The 18,165-nt window shown below is 37.7% G+C and overlaps 1 protein-coding gene across 1 annotated transcript in view; it reads left to right on the top strand.

Moving 5' to 3' along the window:
- Positions 1–1,717: 1,717 nt before the first annotated feature.
- LOC131035914 (protein MAIN-LIKE 1-like) overlaps positions 1,718–18,165 on the top strand; it is a 36,650-nt gene continuing 20,202 nt past the window's right edge. The window contains exon 1 of the mRNA XM_059210331.1: positions 1,718–1,825. Coding sequence (XP_059066314.1) covers positions 1,718–1,825 — 108 coding nt within the window. The remainder of the gene's footprint in view (positions 1,826–18,165) is intronic.

Below are 18,165 nucleotides of genomic sequence, written 5' to 3'. Positions count from 1 at the left end.
TCCTTTTGTCTCATTTTGTAAGGCCTTGGTGCCAATTTGTTGAATGTACTCAAATAGGGATATATTGGTCCAACTAGGTCAATGCCTCCCAAAGTGTGGTATGGGAGTATCTCTAATGTATTTGGTGTTTATGTACCCTATTTTAGATGCCTTAAAATTTCTTAGGGGTCATTGGTGTCAAATATGCAAAATGTGCATTTTTTTGTAAAAGTTGCTTGACAACTTTTTAATGTTGTCAAGACACTTAGCATACCAAAGGTAGTTCTACGGCTAACCAATTCAAATGGTGGTTATAACCATTGAGTCTAGAGTATTTATAGACCCCTCATATGTTTGGAAGGGGTTGGTTGATGGTATTGTATGAAGAACTCAAAGTTTGATGGCAATTCATGAACATTTTCTCTGCAATTTCCAAAAAAACGCTACACTTTGATTCATAACTCTCTATTTTGGATGAATTAGAACTCAAGGATAGACTTTTTAGAAATTTATCTAAGTTAACTTTCATTTTGTACTAGTTTGGATTTATTTAATTGGGTTTTGTGTATCCTACAAGCAATTTTGTCCAGACTGGTCTAAAACCCTAGGTTTGGAGAGTTTTAACAAGAATTATGCATATCCACTCATTACACTAATGGATTGACTCAAGAATTGGTGGAATGATAGGTATGAGGGTGATTGAAATGGGTTTTGTACCATTTTTTCATAGGAGGAGTTCAAGTAGGGTTTTGAGCATTTGAAGGCCTAATATCTCCATGTATTAGGCCGGTTTGACAAGGTTGAGTGATTTGTTGATGGTTTTGGTAAAAAAAAACCAAGGTGGCCACAAACCTATGAAATCCATTTAATTTTTTTATCCCCTTACCTTCCAAATTGGTTGTGTAGGGAAATGGAGAGTCTAAGAGGTGGCTATAGTGTAGTTGGAGGCCTAAATGGGCTTTTGTAGGACTGTAACAATCTGATTTTGAGCATCTTGGTCCAAAGTACCCTACCCTAGTTTTCACATATGTCTTACAAATTAAAAAAGGGTATCTTAAAATTGTTTCATTTCATTCCTTGTGTCTATGAATCAAAAGATATGATAAAAGTTGTCTCGAAACAAGGTTACTAGAGTCTAGGCCTATATGATGCAACTGGTGTTGGATGATCTAGTAGGGCATGATCCCAAGGGTGAGATTGGTTTTTATGAGTCCAAATAGGTTAGAGTACATTTTGGAACTCCCACCCCAAGTCCTTGTTTTTCCCTTTTCTATGTTGTCTCATTAGGCCTAGTTGAAGCGTTGTCTAGGCTAGAGTCTTGATTGAGCATTCAATGTTTAAATTTAGGTGGGGTTTAGAATTTGATTCCTAATTGTTGTGAGATCTCTCAAAACCTCTAAATAATAGTGGTATCAAAGCCACATTTTTTGTTTGGTAAGGGAAAGCACTAGTGTGTGAAGAAGGGAAATTGAATTTGAGTAGGCAATATGCATCCAAAGGCTGGATCAACAGTAGCTAGGGAGTTGAAAGCCCTAAGAGAAGAGGTAGAAGAATTCAAGCCAAATATTGAAGGAGAGATAAGGGTGAAGAGAGTGATAGTGACCCCAAAGAGGAAGAAGGAGTAGAAGGTGAAGGTGAGACCCCTTCTGCAAGACCTGAGGAAGAGGAGATCCCTCTTGAAGAAAGAAGGTTCATAAATGCCTTGAAGTCAGTAAAAGGGGATGTTGCTGATGTGAAGATGGAGCTTCCAATGTATGGAGGAAAAATGGACACTAAGGAGTTGATAGAGTGGATTGATGCCTTGAACAACTATTTTGAGTACAAGGAGGTGCCTGAAGATAAGAAGGTAAAATTTGCCAAGACCAAGTTGAAGGGTTCTGCCTTGACATGGTGGAACTACACCCAAGGAGAAAGGGTGAAACACAAAAAACCCATGATAAATTCATGGGATAGGATGGTGAAAAAATGTAAGGGACAATTCCTACCTACTGATTATTAGGTTCAAGTGTTCAAGAGGATGTAAAACTTGAAACAGAAAGACATGGATGTGGCCGCCTACACTGAGGAGTTCCATAGACTCAACATGAGATCAAGACATGTGGATAATGAAAGAGAAAAGGTGGATAGATACCTAAATGGCCTGAGGTTAAATATCCAAGATGAGATCAACGTTCTTGTTCCTAAGACCGTGGATGAGTTTTTTCAAGTGGCATTGAGGGCGGAAAAAAAATTGAAGAGGAAAATTTGGGGGCAAAAATCAGTCCCAAAGACAACAAGGAGAATCAAATCCAAATGAACAAAATGGAGACTCAAATAGTAGAGGAAGTTTTAGAGGAAGAAGGCCCAATGGAAGAGGAAGGAATGGTGGTTCAGGAAGAGGATCAAGTACCTTTACCAGTAGATGCTACAATTGTAACCAAGTGGGACATCCGACCTTCAAATGTCCTGAAAAGCAAGCTTCTAGTTCTCATGGAGGAGATAGGAGGAATCAACTAGTGCAAGAGGAAGATAGCCAAAGTGTTAATGCACCACCCAAACCCACAGATCCATAATATGGGGAGAGTCTAATGATGAGGAGAAAATTTTTGAAGGTGCCAAGCACCAAGGAGCCACCATAGAGGAAGTCACTTTTTAGGACTTCTTATAAATCCGGAGGGAAGGTATGTAAAATCATAGTTGATTTAGGATCCACATATAATTTGGTGTTAGTAGAAATGGTTGATAAATTAGGATTGAATAAAATTCCTCATCTTACCCCTTACAAGGTGTCTTGGTTGAGTGGGGGCCAACAAGTGCTTGTAAATGAAGAATCTTGTGTAGAGTTTCAGATTGGGGGGTATAGGGATAGAATCTTATGTGATGTGATTCCTGTGGATGGTTGCCTTTTGCTTCTAGGATGTCCATGGAAGTATGATCTTAATGCTCAACATGATGGGTAGAAAAATACTTACACCATAACCAAAAATGGTGAGTCTTTCACTTTGAACCCTTTGCCGGATGAGAGTGGGGATATACAAGTTGGCTCTAGTGTCACAGTGGTAGGTGAGGAGTTTTTGAGAACCTTGAAGGAAGAGGGTGGACAAGGGTTTGCCTTGATCTTGAAGCCAAAAGATGAATCTGATTTTGTAATAAATAAGGGGAAAGACACTCCTAAAGAGGTGCTGCAATTGTTGGAGAGATACAAATGTATAGTAGTTGATGAAATGCCTAACACCCTACCTCCAATCAGAGATATCAGCCATCTTATAGAACTTATTCCAGGTGACACACTCCCTAATAAGGCTGCCTATAAGATGACACCTTCCCAAAATGAAGAAATTACTAGATAAGGACTTGGTGAGGAAGAGTTTAAGCCCATGTGTGGTACCCAACATCCTAGCACCTAAGAAGGATGGTAAATGGAGACTTTGTACAGATTCAAGAGCCATTAATAGGATCACTATCAGATATAGATTCCCAATGCCACAGATTGAAGACCTAATGTACTATTTGGGGGGAGCATGTTACTTTTCAAAGATTGATCTTAAGAGCAGTTACCATCAAATAAGGATTAGAGAGGGGGATGAATGGAAGACTACTTTTAAGACTAATGAAGGCTTTTATGAATGGATGGTGATTCCCTTTGGGCTATCAAATGCTCCTAGCACCTTTATGCACCTAATGAATGAGGTGTTGAAACCCTTTATTTGTAAATTTGTTGTTGTTTACCTTGATGACATTCTTGTGTTTAGCAGGTCAAAGGAAGAACATTTGCAGCATTTGGACATGGTTCTTAGGAGGTTACATGAGGAGAAACTCATGATCAATTTGGAGAAATGTGATATCATGAAGGAGGAACTAGTGTACCTTGGTTTTGTTATCTCCAAGGGAAATCTAAAAATGGATCCCTCCAAGGTAGAGACCATTCTTAATTGGCCAACCCCAAGGTCAGTTGGTGATGTTAGAATTTTCCATGGGCTTGCTAGTTTCTATAGAAAGTTTATAAAGAATCTTTGTCATATTTGTGCACCTATGATAGATACTATTAAGGGTGGAAGTAAATGTAAGTTTTCTTGGACTAATGAGGCTGATAGGATTTTTGAGTATTTGAAGAAAAGGGTAGTAGAGCAGCCTATACTTGTTCTCCCTGATTTTGATAAGATTTTCACTATTGAATGTGATGCTAGCAATCAGGCCATAGGGGTGGTGTTAAGCCAAGAGGGTAGACTAGTGGCATTCTTCTAAGAGAAGATCAATGATGCAAAAAGGAAGTACTCTTCATATGACTTGGAATTGTGTGCTATGGTGCAGGCTCTTATAAAATGGAGACATTATTTTCTACCCAAAGAATTTGTTGTTTTTACTGATAACCATGCTCTTAGTTTCTTGAATGGACATGATAAGCTTAACCACAAGCATATGAAGTGGGTTGAATCCTTGCAAGCCTACACCTTCACTATAAAGCACAAGAAAGGTCAAGATAATAATGTGGCAGATTCTCTTAGTAGGAGAACCCTCATAGTACAAGAAATTAAATTCCAAAGAATGGGGATAGATGTACTCAAGGGCATGCACCATGATGATGTAGATTTCAAGGGGATTTATGAGGTTTGAGAACAATCCTCCAACATCTTCCATAATGAGTATTCTGATTTTTTACTTCAGAATGGTTTACTCTTCAAGGGGAGTTAGTTATGCATACCTAGATGTTCAATGAGGGACAATATTATTAAAGCGAAGCATTGTTGGAGTTTGGGGGGTCATTTTGGGCTTGACAAAACTTTGGATTTGGTTGGGAGGTTCTATTATTGGCCAAAAAAGTAGGTTGATGTTAGGAGTTATGTTGAAGGATGTTCTATATGTCAAAAGGTCAAGGGTACTTCCTCAAATGCAAGGCTCTATCAACCCTTACCACTTCCCAATAGGCCTTGGGAGAGTGTGAGTATGGATTTTGTACTAGGTCTGCCTAGAACTCCAAGGGGTTTTGATAGTGTTTTTGTGGTTGTTGACCGGTTTAGTAAGATGGCACACTTTCTTCCATGTAAATGTACTAATGATGCATCTCAAATTGTAGGTTTGTTCTTCAAAGAAGTGAGAATTCATGGTTTACCATTGAATATTGTCTCTGATAGGGATTCTAAGTTTATTGGTCACTTTTAGAGGACTAACATCCACAAACGGATGATCAAACAGAAGTTGTTAATAGATCATTGGGAAATCTCTTGAAATGTCTTACCAAAAAACATGGGCAGGCTTGGCTTCTAGTCCTACCTCAAGTGGAGTATGCCTATAATGATTCCATGAATAGGAGCATTGGAAGAAGTCCATTCAGAGTTGTTTAGGGGATGCACCCTAGAGGTGTGTATGAATTGAGAGATCTACAAGGGATTGACGGGAGGAGTGCTCAAGGAGAAGATTTTTCTATAACAATCAAGGACATTTATCAACAAGTAAGAGAAACCCTTCAAAACAATGTGGAAAAGTATAAAGAAAGGGCAGATTTGAAGAGGAGAGACCTAGAAGTCAAGGTTGGTGATTTGGTATTGACACACCTAAAGAAGGAAAGGATTCCCAAAGGAAAGTACACCAAATTGATGATGAAAATGATGGGACCATGCCAGGGGGTTCACATGTTTGGTCCCAATGCATATGAGATTGAGTTACCGCTTGGGGTAGCCATATCCCCCATGTTTAATGTATCTAATTTATTTCCATATAAGAGCTCTGTGGTTGCAGGTTCTGATGCAGGTACATCAGTAAATGAGGATGATGATTGGGTGAAGGAGTTTCCCCATAGCTAACCAATGAAGCTTGAGTGTATCCTTGACACTGAGGAGGTGAAGAAAACTAGAAGAAAGACATACAAGGAATATTTGATCAAGTGGAAATATCTCCTTGAGGAAGATGCTACCTAGATGACTAAGAATGATATTAAACAACACGACGTCTCTATTGAAGACCTCCTCTCAAGTGGGACTTGATAATCTTCTTCCCCAGGAGTACGGTGCAGGGGCATAGTTGGGTCCATGGGACCTATTCAGGATTTTTGTTCTTGGTTTCATGTTTATTTGTTCATTTTGGATGTAATAAGGTCTCTAGGACCATCTTCAAACCTTTGGAGCCCTTTTGTCTCATTTTGTAAGGCCTTGGTGCCAATTTGTTGAATGTACTCAAATAGGGATATCTTGGTCAAAATAGGTCAATGCCTCCCAAAGTGTGGTATGGGAGTATCTTTGATGTATTTGGTGTTTATGTACCCTATTTGAGATGCATTCAAAGTTCTTAGGGGTCATTGGTGTCAAATATGCAAAATGTGCATTTTTTTTGTAAAAGTTGCTTGACAACTTTTCAACGTTGTCAAGACACTTAGCATACCAAAGGTAGTTGTATGACTAACCAATTCAAATGGTGGTTATAGCCATTGATTATAGAGTATTTATAGACCCCTCAGATGTTTGGAAGGGGTTGGTTGATGGTATTGTACAGAGAACTCAAAATTTGAAGGCAATTCATGAACATTTTCTCTGTAATTTGCAGAAAAAATGCTTCACTTTGATTCATACATCTCTATTTTGGATGAATTAGAACTCAAGGATGGACTTGTTGGAAATTTATCTAAGTTACCTTTCATTTGGCACTAGTTTGGATTGATTTAATTGGGTTTTGTGCATCCTACAAGTGATTTTGTCTAGACTGGTCTAAAACCCTAGGTTTGGAGGGTTTTAACAAGAATTATGCATATCCACTCATTCCACTAACGACTTGAATCAAGAATTGGTGGAATGATGGGTATGATGGTGATTTAGATGAGTTTTGAAATATTTTTGGAGAGGAGGAGTTCAATTGGGGTTTTGAGCATTTGAAGGCCTAATATCTCCATGTATTAGGCCAGTTTGACAAGGTTGAGTGATTTGTTGATGATTTTGGTACCAAAATAACCAAGGTGGCCACAAGACTTGTGTAATCCATTTAATTTTTTCATCCCCTTACCTTCCAAATTGGTTGTGTAGAGTAGTGGAGAGTCTAAGAGGTGTCTATAGTGTAGTTGGAGGCTTAATTAGGCTTTTGTAGGACTGTAACAGTCAGATTTTGAGCATCTTGGTCCAAAGTACCCCACCCTGGTTTTCACATATGTCTTACAAATTCAAAAAGGGTATCTCAAAATGGTTTTATTTCATTTCTTGTGTCTGTGAATCAAAAGATATGATAAAAGTTGTCTCGAAACAAGGCTACTAGAGTCTAGGTCTATAGGATGCAATTGGTGTTGGATGATCTAGCAGGACGTGATCCCAAGGCTGAGACTAGTTTTTCTGAGTCCAAATAGGTCAAAGGACATGTTGGACCTCTTTCCCCAAGTCTTTCTTGTACCCTTTGCTATGTTGTCTCATTAGGCCTAGGTGAAGCACTGTCTAGGCTAGAGTCTTGATTGAGCATTCAATGTTCAAATTCAGGTGGGGTTTGGAATTTGATTCCTGATTGTTGTGAGACCTCTTAGACCCTCTGCATCAGATTTGGAGGTGGAACCAAATATATTGAATAGTTAATTGAGTTAATTGATTGAGAAAAAAGCTGATTGATAGATAGAAAAAGAATGATTGGAGGAGAATTAAAGAATGATGTAATTAATCAATTAATTGAATCAATAAAATAAAATAGATGGAATAGTTAACTGTTTGAAATATTTAAAAAAACAAAGAAAGTGGAAGATAGAAATAGAGATTGAAAAGATAATTGATTTATTTAATTAATTAATTAATTAAATTAATTAATTTAGCATGTGCTGGCACTTTGACTTTGATTTTCAATTTAATCTTTGTATGAGATTTAATTCAAATATTGAATTTATTTATATTCAAATTGTTATTTTTTTTTTTGATCGACAATGGGGCGAGGTCGTAAATTTTATTAAATTTGAAAAAAATAATTACAATATTGTACAAATTCGGTTCGGTGTGGACACCGGTAGGAAAGAACCGAATGAAGAAAACCTCTGCTCTTGCCCAAGGAAAAATCCTGGAATAATTTACATGTCCCTGGTAGCTAGAAATATGACTTCTTAAGGGATTATAATAATAATTTTAACAATACATCTTGCTGTCGATAATTTAAACATGACTTCTACATCAAGGGTCTAAATTGTAGGTGAATCCTTTAGGTGGTAAGGAACGAGCGAGGAGACCAAGGATTTATTCAAATGCTGACCAAGCTGGGGATGAACAAGATGGATTATTAATTCTGCAAACATAGAGCAATTCTTTCCTACACACTTAGAGTTAGGATAACCATATAACCACATAATATCATGGAAGGAAGGAAGCTGTCTACATCGACTCCATCTAAGACTCAGTGATTGGTGCCCTTAAAGTTCCCAGAATAAGGTTGTCCTGCAAAACTGCATTCTACAAAAATGAAAATATAAGAAGAACCAGGGCCATTACAACCGTGGTCAAAAAATCGATGGGGTTAAAGGTGAGCCGCTCAGGAGAGTAAAATGAGGGGAAGGAACCCAATGTACCCCATCCACATGATCCCAGATACATGAAGGTGGAATATTAATAGAAATTAACAAAAGTATCTACAACATCATACCTATAGCCACAGGAAAGCAAATGTGTTAATATTTCTGCCTTGCATTATATGAACACACCTGCATCTATGTGTGTATACTTGTACTGAGATAGATACTTCATTAATAAATCTATAGCATAAAATTGCATCCTTTCTATGTTCTAAAGTTGATGATATAAATATGTGAAAACCACTACAAAAGGTATTGCATATCATAGGAGTTATCTTTAAGCGTCTGCATATAATAGTAGTTATCTTGAACGTTTGATTACTATAAACATATAGCTTCAAAAAAGAAAGTCATCTCTTATCTAAAAATAGTAAAGTATCAGATTAGCTTGTCTTAGATTAAATAGATTGTCACCAACAACATCTTACTCAAAAGGCAAGCCCTTTCCCTTGAGCCCCTGCTTGGTCCGATGGTGAACCCTTTGGCGAATTAGAGGATTTTAGATTCTCCATCTCGGCTATCATGTCCATGTTGAGCCCTTCATCCTGAAGGTATATTACCAACCAGTTGTTGTAGGGAGGTGCTTTCACATTGAACCACCACATGAGGAAGTTGACATTCCTCTGGATGATGGGCCGTCTGCTGGCAAACTTCGTGGGGTTGTCATGATTCAGTATAGGGAACTGAGGAACCTGGTGGTTGTTCCACATCAAGATATCATAATGCCTTGGCTTGGGGGCCACAAGATCAGAAGTAACATTAACCATTACCCAGTCAAGCTCTATAAAAATGCTATGCTTAAAAACCTTTAAACATAATTCCCTGATGAAATCCCTATTATGATCGAAATGAAGTACTACGACTAGGAACATAGAGGAAATATCAAAATTTTCTCTGGTCCTATCCTCATTGTTGATAAAATCTTCCCCTAAAATTTGAGTAACCCCGTTAATGACCAGGTCGTGAGGGTATTTCATAAGGCCTTTTAGCCAAACTGCCTTTATTTCCTCAGAGATGGTCATTTTTCTTTTAGAACTCGAGAGCTTGAGTATAGTATCCATGATGTTTGGATTTCACTTAGCATAAAATGGAGAGGTAGAGAAGAGGCGGCCTAAATAAAGTGAGAGGTCTTTCTCAAAAATCGAGAGTGAGAATGAACTGAACTTAATGTGAGTGAGCCAAAATAATTATTCCTCATCAATAAGCATTGATGAGAGTACTTTCTTGAGAAGCATATTGTAAAGAAATGAATGCAAATCCATCCTCGAAATTCCATCATTTGAAATCGCACATGCTTAGTGTCTGATTAGTATTTGCATGATCGACATGTGTGAAGATGATTGATACAACTCAACCATCAAGATGAAATTATCAGAAGAGGGTACGACCAAATTTCAAAATTCAAAGTGGGTTAATGAAGTGATAATCACGGGAGAGGAAGACATCAAGCATTAGGATCGCTGAGAGAATGATTTCCTAGCAATCTTCAGTATAATAGCCTAAGCCCAGAGAGTGGATAAATGAGTGGATGCTGAATATATATATATATATATATACATATATATATATATATACATATATATATATATATATTATATCTATACATACATATTTATGTAGGTATATACATGCGTTTATGTATGTATAAATATTTATATATATATCATCTCATGTTATATAAATGAAAATATATCAATATATATATCTATACATATGTATAGATATATGTATATACCTATATATAGAATTCGTTGATTGGTATATATATGCATATACATATATGTCTATACCTTATGTATATATCAATATTCATATATCTATCAAGGTATATATAAGTTTTGGAGTATATCTAAATGTATACCTATATCTATAAATGCAATTACTTACTGAGGTGTGGATATTAAATATATATATATATATTGTGAATTTATGAGTGTGTATATATATATATATATGATAACTCAATAATGAACAAATAGTACCAAACCGGTACTGAGAAGGGGGGGGGGTGAATCAGTACAGACAAAAACACACTCTTGAACCGGTTTGTCTGCAGACACTGTGCATTGATAGACAAATAGTAACACCAGTCCTTAAACAGAGTACAACTAACAAAACCTAGAATAATTGAGACAAGCATAAACCGGTTGACACTTATCTTCTCATACAATCTAACACTTCATTTCCATTTCACCCTAATGCATGAATAAGTAATCTACCATCAAAGATGTACATGTAAGCAACTAGATCAACATGATTCACCGCTTGACAGAAAACAACATAGCATCACATGAAGAAGACATCACACATGACACACATATTTTTCACATGGAAACCCAACTGGGAAAAACCAAGGTGGGGAGGAATACCCACAAGCTTGTTTTTGAACTCTTTAGAAGTCCGCTCTGTTAGGAGCCTTGTCTGGTTAAAGACTGATACAATAGGTTCTGTTAGGAATCGATCTTGTTAGGGATCACCCAGTTAAGGGATGGCTAGAATACCTAGTTAAGGGTTAAACCTTGTTAAAGGTTACCTTTTTAGAGGATTTCAAGAACTCAATGGTTTTGAGTCACCCTGTTAAAGGATTTACAACAAGTCGATTAAGGCTACCCAGTTAAGGGATTTCTCAACTGTTGAAGTGGTTAGAGATCAACAGGTATTACAATGATCTGGTAACAACACTCAATGCCAATGCAGATCCCCTTAAGCTCCTCTTCACCTTCTACACTTACACTCTGTAGGTATCACTTCTCTCCTCTGGTCTGGCAAGAATCACGTATCTCTTCTCTTGGATACACACACAACTTTTGCCAACAACCCTAGAAAGAATCACAACATCAACCTTATAGAAAAACAAACAGGTTGGTAGCATAAACCCTAAACCCTAAACCTATTAGGTTAAGGAATTCAAACGGTTCAATCCTGATCGTTGAGCACACTGCATTGATCTCCATCGTTCGTTTTCCACCGATTTCATGGTGGCTGATAACCTATCACACATTATCACCATTTACAGACTTCGCACATTCCCAAGGTAGATAGGAACAATCTCCTTCATGCAAGATCCTTCACACACACAAGGCTTACATGGCAACATGATATGTTCTTCGTTATTATGCTGATTCATCACACAGATTCACCGGTTGAGCCACATAGGCTTGAAGCACTCTAATCAGAAACCCTGAAGTTGAGACTACCAACCAGTAGTCATACAACACTTCCATGTGCTGGTTCCCATAACCATATGTCGGTTTACCTTGAACAAACACACCGCTTCAATTTGGCACAAATGCCGGTTCACAGTGTTATATCGGTTCTCACCTCTTCAACATATTGACATCAATGACAATATACAATGTCATTATGTCCTCATACCGGTTCACATAATGCCAACAATCTCCCCCTTTGGCATTGATGGCAATTTACAAAGATATCTCTCTACTTCACATCTTCTCCCCCAATTTCTGTAGATATCTTCTCCGCTTCACATCTTCTCCCCCTTTGACAACAATGCCAAAGTTGAGGCACAAGCTTCCTTGTCCCATTATGCTGCTCCCCCTGTGGAGTAGCATCCTTCAACACATCAATCCAAAATAAATTTGACTATGCAATACTTGACTAATGTGGAGCATATGCTTTTAGTTTACCTCCTGAAGGGGTAACACCCCTAATTCACCTCTTAAGAACATAAATGTAGCCTTCGGGAGAGGCTTGGTGAATATGTCTGCTAACTGCTCCTTACTAGAAACATGTTCCAGTGCAATCTCCTTGTTCTGAACCTTTTCCCTCAAGAAATGATACTTAAGCTCAAAGTGTGTGTGTGAAAAAGTGAACCTGTAGTTGCAAGCACAACACTTCAATTAAGTCATTATATGCATGGTTAGTAATCAATAATCAATAAGTAATAAACCATAGCAAAGTGACCAATTGCCTTCTAAAAGATGCGAGTATAAGATTGCTCTCAGATTTTTTATAAGCAATACCAGTGACTAGACTACACCAAGACGAAGGATTTATTCTATATGATATTAAGCTACATGGATGCAAGATGAATGAATAATTCAAGCGATAATCAATTCAAGCAACAATGGATGCAAGCAATAATGAATGGAAAATGGATGTAAACAATCTAAAAAGCACAATAATCTTCAACGACTCTAGAGCGAAATTAGCATGATAATAATCTTCAAGCGTGTTCTCAAAAATCTCCGGGGTAAATTGGAATGAGAGCTGAAGACTGAATTTATAGAGAATTGCAAGAGAAAAATCTCAATTTATGATTAATTGAAAATAATTAAGAAATCAGATTCAGTTAACCTTAAGATGGATTCCAATTATAGTTTAATTGAAATGCATTCAAATTAGAAGTCCAAGTTGCATTGGAAAATAATAATAAATTAATCCCATGCGTATAGGATAAAAATAGATAATTCTTTAATTTATTCAAGAAAAAGGTCTTTTCAATGCACTTGAACTTGTTTTTCTGAAAAGCTTTGAGTTCCAATTTTAGAGAATAATTCAATAATTCAATTAAATTGCTTTTCTGATTTCAAGTTCTAAATTTAGAAAAAGAAATAATTTCTCAAGTTTGATTTCTCTCTCAATCAATTCTTTTTGTTTTATTTTCAATTCAACTCTTTGTAATAAAATAATTCATCTTTTGTAATAAATTAATCGTTTTTGCATGATTGAATGGCAAATTTATTAATTAATTAAATGTGCAAGGATATTTAATAAATTAAAATGGGATAATTGATCAAAATGATATTATTGGAAATGATTTGATTAATTAAATAAATATTTAATTAATATTGAGTAGTTGATTTGCCGTGTGATATTTGATGATTAAAGAATTAATAATGTGCTCAAGATTGATTTAATTGCCTTTGTTTAGGACCTTGGTGATGCTGTTGAGATTAGGGGCCCATGGTTTAGATGACCATTTTTAGGGTATTACATTTGCCCCTCTTTGAATTAATGTGCGAGCAGTGCGTTGGTTCAAAGAATGTGTGATGTCTCGGAGATGCCAGTTCTGAACTTGATTGATCACAAATTAGATGAAAAGCAAGGTGTTTAGCTTGATTCGAAGCGATAAAGCTGAATGAAGTCTGATTAAAGTGATACCGATCCCAAACTTGATTGAACTAAGGAATGATAGAAAACAAAGATACCAAACTTGAACTTGATTCATCAAGAAGCGGATCTTACTGATCTAGAACTTGATTGATCTTAGATGTAGTGAGTGATGATAAAAATCGATCTTGAACTTGATTGATCAAGACACGATGAGTGAAGAATAAACTGTCCAGCTTGATCAAGAAATGAATACTAAATACCTGCTTAGATTTAGTGTGATCAAAGATACTATTGAAACTTTTGATTGAGTTTAAACAAATAATCAGCTTGATTTGAAGTGATGAAATTGATTAATGTTAAGAGATTAATTCAGATGATTGAGAGATATCAGCTTGATTTGAAGCGATGAAACTGATATGCCCCTAGCGATTGATTCGATTCAGATGATCGAGAGATCTCAACTTGATGTGAAGCGATGAAGCTGAGATGCCCCTTAGCAATAAGGATTGATTTTCTTTAATTGAAAAGATTTTGCTCAACTTTTGATGAATATTTGAAAATTTTTCTTGACTATGAGACATGAAGTCATAAGGTCATGAGTATGCCCCCTTGGGAGAAAAATCGAAAGATAATGAGGTTACTTGATTATAGGTGATTTGGTGGTGAAATTAATTTATTTGAGCACAAATTGATTCTGAGGAATTTTTGAAAATTTTGGTGATGATTGATGAGAAATTGAGCATAGAGTTGATTATAATGTTGATGTGTAGAATGAAATTGAATTAAGATTCAGCATTGAAATTGAGCGCAATTTGAAGAAAGAATGAGCATTTGATGAAAAGAGTGCTAAGTAGTCAAAATTGTGAAATTGACTAGCAAAATGATCTCGTATTTTGATTTCGATATCGAAAATGGAATCAGAGTAGGCAAATTAGCTAAGGGTACAATTTTCATGACCATCAGAGCAAGTTGAAAAATTAGGTTTTAGGCTATATATGGGACGAAAGTGTCATTTTCAAATCATTTTCACCCCCCAAGTTTGAAAATTCAAAAAGCCTTCTGCAAAGAAAATGGTGGTCCCTACTCATAAACATCTATTTGAGTGCCAGAGAAGACATAATCGACCCCGAAACTATGAGCCAGTGGTAAGTGATCGATCTTAAGCCTCTTTATGTTTCCAATTTTGAATTTTTTTTATGCTTTTTTGAAGTTTTTCACGGGTTTTGGGTTGGGTGTCTCGGTTTATTGTGTGAGACAGGATCCTGTCTCGTACGAGCAACTGGTAAAAAATCTTTTTTCGTTTGAGCCTACTAGTTTTTTCGTACGGGGTCCACCCTCATGTCGTACGATAGGTCTGTTAAAAGACCATTTTGTCGTGCGATGTGTAAAAGTTTATCGTTCGAGGCTATTTTCTCGTACGAGAGCCATTCCTGACTCGTACGAGATGCTGCTTGACTGTGTTTTGTCATTTGAAAGACAGCGATCATTTTTGAAAGTGTAAACATGAAATTTTGGTTTTGTATTTGACTTATTTGGATTTGCGTGTTGTTTAACTTCTCTTGTAGGCTCATTTGGAATGTTTTCTGATGCTCGTTGTTGGTTTTTTTTTTGTAGGTTCGATTACCTCCTGTTCTCTTCAGATGTGTATATCCACCTACAATGGCATTAGTTCATCATTTATCTAATGTTGAGTAGGCTCATGTTGATTTGTGCGGCTTGACTCATCTATTGTGATTACCTGATATCCATGTGAATCACGGGATGCTCACGACATTAGTAGAGTGGTTTCATTCGGAGCATAATACATTTCATTTGCCAGTTGGGGAGTTGACTATCACTCCCGAGGATGTGTATAGGATCCTTTGTATCCCTTTTGCTAGGGATAAGGTGGATTATGATACTGCGTTATTACCGGGATTACAGGCACTTAGGAATGTATTCAGGGATCCCAACATTTTGACTCGTTCGATGAGTTGGGACATACTGATGAGCAGGTACAGTGAGGAGTATCCCCTAGCATATGTTCTAGAAGGGTTCATCGATTGCTTTTTGATGCCAGATAGAGGGCAACAGGGTTTCCAAAGTGGATGGGGCCGGATGCTAGAGAGGTTGATAGAGACCCCTTAGAGTCTTGGCTGGGGTTCTTATTTATTGGCCCACATGTATTGGAAGATGCATGAGATTGTTTACAGAGATGGGTAGAGCATGGCCATGGGTGTATACATTTTATAGGTGTGGGCTTGGGAGCACCTTCCCATTTATCAGCCGATAGTAGATGATAGCAGAGAGCTTGGGCAACCGATCATTTACAGGTATGCCGGATATATCACACAGCCCCATCTAGGCAAGACAAAATTTTGGTGATGACAGTTGGATGACCTTATAGCAGTTGTCTGGAGACCATACAGAGGATTGGAGTTGTGGGATGACTGGTGGAGGGTTCGCAGGGACCTTTTTGTGACACGCCCACTGATTGGGAGATCACAGAATGTTGTGGAGCGATTCATCATTTCACGAGTGATGAGGCAGTACGGTCGGCCTCAGGGGATCTCACAGGAGTATACAACCTATACATGCTATGCTAATGAGGAGAGGCAGGGATGGTCTCCATGATTGTTGTATGCTTTGGCTATGTAGGAGCTAACAGGTTTACATTGCCTGAGATGAGATTACCTGGAGGATGTAGCGGATGTGGGGGTATTGCCCCAGTATAGGGATTACTTTCAGCAGCATCCATTCCCTCGATTTATAGATCTGGGAGAGAAGACTCCTCATATGGAGGATGTGGAGGATGATGCCCCTGCACTAGCACAGGGACAGGGCCAAAGATAGGGCCAGAGGCAGGGACAGAGAGCCGAGGCTCTGAGGCGAATAGGTGGAGATCTTGGTGCTAGCAGCAGTAGGGTGCCAGCTGAGGGTGGACAATAGAGGGGTGAGGGTGGATCCCTTGGGAGAGTAAGCATGAGGTTGGGTGGCGAAGAGGAGGAGTGAGCAGCTCTGAGGTAGGTCCAGCAGCGGCGGGATGAGCAGAGTGGAGCCATAGGTGGAGATGGTGGCGGAGAGCCTGTGAGAGAGCAGGGGGCTGACACGGGATGATCGATGAGAGCACATCTTGCAGAGTTGCAGTCACAGTTGATAGTGGCTCAGACTTAGCTGGCAGAGCGAGACCGACAGTTGGTTGAGGTGAGGGCTGAGCGTGATCACCAGATCACAACATTGAGAGCAGAGATAGAGTCTCTACGATAGGAGGTCCTTCTGTAGAGCAGTAGGGCAACATATTATGTGGTGGTATATAGTGTCGTAGTTCTTGTTGCACAACAGGTGAAACCCCATTCACAGTATATGGCTAGATCAGAGGGAGCACGAGCACCTCGACAGGATCTCGGGCATCAAGCTCCTCCTCCTCCACCAGGAGATGAGGGAGAGGGTGCTAGATAGATGATTCTTTTTTTGTACCTCAGATATATATTTTTTTTGTAGACACTCCCATTTTTTGTAACCTATATGATTCTTGCTCCAATGGGAGTTTGTATATGTCATTGGACATCATTTTGTACTCTTATACTTGACATTATATATATACACGAGATCCAATTTGAATTCATCGTACTTGTGTTGATTCGTTTATGAGATGTCTCTTATATGCTTTATTCTATATATATGCATTTCTTTTCCATATGAATGTATGTAATGCAAATGATTACGAATGTATATTTTTGTTTCTTTATATGCAAATAAATGATAATGCAAATGAGTAATAATGAAATGTATGAAGCTATGTGAAATGTTATGTATGCAGCTAAAACATCTCAAAACACAAGTACTCAATCAAAGAAATGATGATAAAAAGACCACTTAGCGTAAGTAATGATGATGCTTTCAGCTCTCCTTCAGAAGATAAAGAGATTATTACCATACCAGAATCACTCTAGATTCACAAAAATGCAAAATGATATGCAAAATGATGTACAAAATGCAACCTAAACCTAGTCACAAGATTTAAAATACTTAAGATTCATCACTGAGTATAACAAACACAATAGGCAGGTTAGAGTTCCTTTCTTTTTCAATTTGCAATATTAATTATCTTGTCCGCAATGACCCTTTTTTCATTCATATCCTTGGACAAATTTCGCAGGGACCCGAATTGCATCATAAAGAAATTCCCTCAAAACAAACAAAGAAATGATATGGACCTCCCTATAGCATACAAATAAGTGGAGTCGAGGTATGTGAGGTGATTTCACCTTGATGTGAAGGCTCTTATCACAGACACCCAACTAATTTATATGTTTCTAGATCATCGGGACCATTCCTACAAGCAGAAAACAAAGAAAATATTATGCCCCCAATCCTTGCTCCTCTTAGTCACATTAGACTTCCTCAAGTTACTCAGAGGGACAGTAATCAAAAATCAATATAAAAGACAACATACAAAGAAAATTTTCATTCATAGCTCAAACTGTTTAGTGATTGTTTTCCGTTATGTTGTTTTTCTTGTGAACTCAGTGATAAAACTCTTTGGTAGTTAAGAGACAGGTGACTGACTCGGAGTGGACGACCAAGTTTCATTGACAAAAGAATGACTTGGTTGACACTGCTTAGGATATGTA

The sequence above is a fragment of the Cryptomeria japonica genome, chromosome 8, assembly GCF_030272615.1.
Source record: "Cryptomeria japonica chromosome 8, Sugi_1.0, whole genome shotgun sequence".
In the NCBI taxonomy this organism is placed as follows: domain Eukaryota; kingdom Viridiplantae; phylum Streptophyta; class Pinopsida; order Cupressales; family Cupressaceae; genus Cryptomeria; species Cryptomeria japonica.
This window is presented reverse-complemented; position numbering and strand designations above follow the sequence as displayed.